The sequence below is a fragment of the Ananas comosus genome, unplaced genomic scaffold (assembly GCF_001540865.1).
Source record: "Ananas comosus cultivar F153 unplaced genomic scaffold, ASM154086v1, whole genome shotgun sequence".
NCBI lineage: Eukaryota > Viridiplantae > Streptophyta > Magnoliopsida > Poales > Bromeliaceae > Ananas > Ananas comosus.
The window spans coordinates 1-5933 of record NW_017892280.1 but is presented as its reverse complement, the minus strand read 5'-3'; the positions used below and the strand labels follow the sequence as shown (position 1 = coordinate 5933).

The 5933-nt window shown below is 39.8% G+C and overlaps 1 protein-coding gene across 1 annotated transcript; it reads left to right on the top strand.

The window, feature by feature from the left end:
* The first annotated feature begins 269 nt into the window (after nucleotides 1-269).
* Nucleotides 270-4311, top strand: LOC109705360 (putative nuclease HARBI1). The gene is made up of 7 exons (XM_020226094.1): nucleotides 270-790; nucleotides 1480-1530; nucleotides 1716-1800; nucleotides 2232-2302; nucleotides 2932-3208; nucleotides 3314-3536; nucleotides 3617-4311. Exons 1-7 carry the CDS (start codon nucleotides 270-272, stop codon nucleotides 3928-3930), a joined length of 1542 nt encoding a protein of 513 aa, XP_020081683.1. The 3' UTR covers nucleotides 3931-4311.
* The last annotated feature ends 1622 nt before the right edge of the window (nucleotides 4312-5933 follow it).

Here is a 5933-nt window from a genome sequence, read left to right as displayed (position 1 = left end):
GGACTGCACACGCAACATTCCAACCGCCGGTGACCCAAGTGATTGGGAAGCGATCATAACAGTAAGTTATGTTATGTTATAAATTTCTTCACAAGCCTGGTTTGCTTTTAATATTAACACATTTATGCACAAATTTACTTGTTGATTCAATATTATAGGAAAATCCGGCGTATGCGAAATGCAGGGACAAGCCATTTCCTGCATATCAAGCTATTGAGTTTTTGTCCGGAAAAGCAACTGCAATTGGAAGGCATGGATTTACTTCTATGATGGATGCAGACGATGCTCGCAGCACCTCTTCATCTTCACCGGCTACACAACGACTTAACATGGAGAGTTTCGGAAAGAATTTGGAGGATGTTAATGATGCAAATTCAACTTCCCCAACCCCAACTCTAGTCAAAGTACCAAGCCAATACACTGACAGTGCCTCTGCTCCGACCTCTTCAATGAAGAGGCTTCGTGTGTCACCACCTATTCCTACACCAACTTCAAATCGTCGACGAAAAATTGATGATCGATCTGAAGCTATGAGTGAGCTTGTTCAGTTAGGGAGAAAGAGAACGGAAATAGCAGAAACCATAATGCAACGCGAGCTACAAGCACGACCAAAAGTTCACTCCATAGAGGAGTGCATGGAAAGATTAACTACTGTTGCTCATTTGTCCCCTGATGGTCTACTGGCTGCCTGTGAGGCTTTAAAAGATGAGCGTAATCGACCAATCTTTATGACATTGAGTGGCGAACTTTTATATATGTGGATCGACCGTCAAATTTCCATGCAACAGCTGTATGCAACACAAAGACCTGCTGCTCCTTTTCCACCGGCTACACCTTCTTTTTCGCCTGCTGTACCCTTCTTCCCAGCACCATCTACACAGTACACTCCAGGATCATCCTCTTTTCCAGCTGCATTCTTTCCTCCTACCGTATCAACTTTTCCTCCAGGAGCACCTTCCTTCCCTTCAAATGCACCCTCGAACCCTCCCGAAGGACCACCTTTTCCTCCGAATTAGATAACTATTAATATGCACCACTTTTTGTGGTCTTGCACTTTTTGCTAGTACTATCGGTTAGCAAGGCCTTAAACTATTCCCTATTTTCTGGACTTGTGCTATTTCTGTTTAGTATGTTTCAATTAGTGTGTTTTGTTGGACTATTTACAATGCGGTATTAGGTATATGCTATATATTAGATGCTAAAATCTGCATATCCTGAATTCCGGTGCATGTTTTCAAACCTGTATACATGTTTTACTCTGCTACATGCTACATATTCTGCATGTATGTTCTGTATGCATGTTGTTTGCACATATTTACAGAATTTTACAATCTGCAGTGTGCTTCTTGCAGTTACAGTTTTAGTAAAGGCTGAAATGATTGGTTCTAGTACATATGTATGTGCCAAGAATAAGAAAATTAGTTAGTCTTATACACTTTTATACTTCGGTTTGTGCGTGCCATTCTCTGTTATTTGCAGATTGTGTAATCCATTTGGCAATGATGAGACAAAGGTCTGTAGGCATGAATGGTAAGGGGGGCAAATATATATTATTATGCATCCACCATGCATACCTATAACCTTTAATATCTGAGCCAACAAATGAGAAATAACTATTCTCCTATACTTTGGTGTTATGAGGTTTGTGCCACTATAATTTGTTTTCCTTATCTATATTTAATTTCCTGCCTTACTTTTGTTTCTCTAACCTGCAGCTATGTTACTCATAGATATGTTCCTGCTGCTATTCACTCTACTTGCATACTCAATTTGGCTTCCAAACCTGCAGCTATCTATACAGTGACTTATCTCGCAACAAGCTCAAATTGGCAATAATGTGGCAAAGGTCCTTAGGCATGCATGGTAGAGGGGGCATATATATATATATATATATATATATATATATATATATATATATATATATATATATATATATATATATATATATATATAATGTAGCCACTGTGCATACCTATAGCCTTTAATACTTGAGCTAGCAAATGAGACATAATTTTGCTCATGTACCGCTTGTAACCTCAGCGATGTTATATTTCCTGACATACTTTACCCTGAAGTTGTGCTACCTGCTGGCTACTAAATTGTGGTACCATCCATACTTGCGGCGAGATCTTTGGCCGTTGCTGTGGGAACCGTGATTACCCGAGGCATGCATTGTATGTCTGTCGGCTTCTTATATGGATGCTTCTAAACTACAGCTTTGTACCCTGCAGGTCAGCTTCAACTTCTTGGACTCTGGCTACAAGACACTGCTCCCTGCTCCTATGATATTATTTGATGTTATGTGCTGATTGTTCAAGTTGGCAATGATGAGTTATAGAGCGAAAAAGTATGAATGGTAGGCAAGGCAGATGTACTCACTACTGCAGCCACCATCCATGCTTACCGCCCTTAATACCTGAGTCAACTCAGGAAAATATGGATACAATATATTTCAGCCCTAATAAAGGTTGAGCAAACAGTTGAAATTGGATTGCGGTGGTTCTGAACTATAAGTTATAATCTCTTTAGTTGTACATCCAACCAACGGCTATGTGAACTATGATTTTTTTTTTCTTTCACTAGTTTTACGAACAACCTGCGGCAATATTATAATTTTGATTAAAATTTATGATGTGCTTAATAGCTTTTATGATGTTTAAGTGCAGTGATGACTACGGCAATCAACCATCAATCGTTTTCATCGCCAATTGTTGCCGAGCTTATGACATTCTTAGACGAGGAAGAAGACTATTGGGAAGAAGTACAAGCCTTGATTCTTGAAGAAGACAACTATTCATTCCAAAGCACATTATACAAGCGACCATGTCGAACACGGCCATTCACTGGCCACCAACTTATTCATGACATATTGTGAGGGCATCCTGACAGGGGTTATCAATATTTTAGAATGACAAACACTATGTTCATTAGGCTTCGGGATGAATTAGTAGGGAGGGGTTTTATTGAAAGTACTAGACATTTAACTGCTGAAGAGCAGCTTGGTATTTTTTTATTTGGAATAGGCCATGGTGTGGCAAACAAAGTCCTCGCTGAAACATTTCAACATTCGGGAGAGACAATTAGTCGGCATTTTAACAATGTGCTGCGAGGTGTGGTGGCTCTTAGACAGGAGTACATACAACCACCGGCAAGTAATGTTGGCGTGCACCCTAGAATAATAGATAATTCAATCTTTCATCCATTCAAGGTAAGTATTATAGGAATTTTCAAACCAAACATGGTATAAAATTCATACATATGCAAGCTACAGATATTTTATATTACTTATTCTCTTTTCACTAATTAATTACAGAATGCAATTGGTGCGATCGATGGGACACATATACCGGTAGTCGTGCGAAAGAGTAAGCAACCAAGATATCGTTGCCGAAAAGGATTTACATCTCAAAATATGATGGCGGCATGTTCCTTTGACCACCAATTCCTTTTTGTGTGCACTAGATGGGAGGGTTCTGCAGCAGACATGAGAGTGCTGCGATGGTGTTGCGAGAGCGGAGGTTTTACGGTCCCGGAAGGTATACTATTATTTTTTATTTAATGGGTAGTGTGTGATTCATTCATTGTCATCATTTTAAATAAATATTTATTTCTGTAGGGAAATTCTATTTAGTTGATTCAGGATATGCAAACACTGATCGTTTCCTCGCCCCTTATAGAGGGGAACGATATCATTTAAGCCAATTCGCTGTTAATGCACATGCCCGAAGGCATCGAGGACCAAAAGATTTATATAATCATCGACATGCTCAATTGAGAAACGTAATTGAGAAAGCATTTGGAATTCTCAAACGACGCTTCAAGGTGCTCCGACAAGCAACACCTTTTCCCTACAAAGTGCAATGTCGTATCGCCATCGCATGTTGTGTGATACATAATTTCATCAAGAGACACCAAGGAACCGATAGGTAATTCAACTTACAGATGAACCCATTATCCACTGATGACCAAGACGATGATCCCGTGCATTTAGTTGGCCCAGATGAGTCTCACCGAGGCGACATCCTTCGCACTAGGATTACGGAGCAACTATGGAATAATAGATAAGAGACGATATTCGGGATGATGTGATAATTTGTTTCATTTCTGTAACTTTGCAAATTTACATATGCTTTCGAAGTTAGTGTACTAAGTATGATTGTTAACACTTGACTCTCTACTTTGGTTTCTTTGCTTCACCAGATCTGTTTTTTAACTTTTTCCTAGCTAGCAATTATAAATATGTTGTTTCTTCAATTCTCTGTTATTTTTTTTTTCCAAACTTGTAACTCTGTATAGATGTACTTTGGCTTGATGGTAATTGCATCTAATTGCAAAATGATGCATCGTACAGTGATGGGAACTTTGCACTATTCGGTTTTTGCAATGGTTAATTGAAAAAGTTTGCATAATTTCATGTTGGGTTGGATTGTTCTGTTGAACTGTATTTTATTATTTATTTTATATATTAGATTATGAAATAGAAACCATATTTTGTAAACACAAGGCAAGGGCAAAGTTGGCATTTTTAAAATTTACCCATCAACTTTTTACATTATTCTTCACTATTCTATAAAACAAACCAAATACAATTTCATCTATTACAAGGAATAACAACTTTACAAACCAAACACAATTTTACCTTTATTCTTAACTATCCCGGAATAGCAAGTATATAAAAATTTATACCTATAAAATTTATACCCGAACCAAACGGGGCCCTAGTGTCATATACACTACATTAATACCGCTCAATATGTTCTTTAAACACTTAGATGCCATTTTCTATGTCACCAAACACCCATCGTGTCCATCTCTTTTCTTTAGCACTATAGGATCCACGTTTCGACCCAATCCTTACCTATCCATTTTCACCAAGTATTTCATGTACACTAGGTTAACATTTAGAAGCATAAGGAGAAGGCATTATAATGCAATCCTACGATGCAACATGCAAGAGATGAGATTATGCTATTTTAAGACATAGAAAAGAGCCCGGTTGCTTCGGGATGACACCCCCCACCTTTTCTCGTTGTAGAGGTTCTAGAAATACCTCTCGTCGAACGTTACGACGAGGTCTCGGCTTCCTTGGTCCAAAATAATGCTCAATCGGTCTTATTTTGACGATAGCTTTTCTCCCGCTCGACGAATCGAAATTCCGACTTCGTCCCCGCATTTGGACACCTAGCAATTAGGTTTACAATGCCTCAAATGTGATCAATCTCATACTCTACCAAAAACCCTATTTGGGTGCCCTAAGTTTGCACCTATAGCAAACCACCCAATCAAAACCCTAGATTCTAGCATTGATCTATTTAGAAGTATGCTAGAGGTCCAATTGACCCATTTCAAAAGCTCAAAGCCCAAAACCTTAAGTTCTACAAGCTAGGGTTCAAGAGCTTACCTCTTGAGCTACTCCAATGGTGAGGAGAGGAAGAGGAAGATGCTCCAAGCCTCCTTGAGCTTGATCTCCTCCTTCTTCTTCTTCTTCTTCTCCTCCTCCTTCTTCTTCTCTTTTCTTTTTCTTCCTCTTCTTTGTTCTTTCTTTTCTAGAGAGAGAGAGAGAGCAAGAGACTGAGAGAGAGATAGAGAGAGAGAGAGAGAGAGAGAGAAATGAGAGGCTGAGGGAGAGAGAGGGCCCATATGCCTCTCTAATGTAACAAAATTCAGTTTAGCCCCTCTACTTTTCATCCTGTACACAGCTTTCACTGGGCAGTTTTCGCCTAGAGGGACCGGTCTCCCCGACATGGGACCGGTCCCCGAGAGCCTTCCCAGATATCACGTGTTCAGGAACCGGTCTCTTCCCGAGAGACCGGTCCTCGGGAGACCGGTTCCTACCTGAGAGACCGGTTCCCGAGAGCTGTATTTTCGGGACTTAGCCAAATTTTGGCTTTTCTCGCTGTTGCCGCGTTCGGGGATCGGTCCCCAGGGACCGG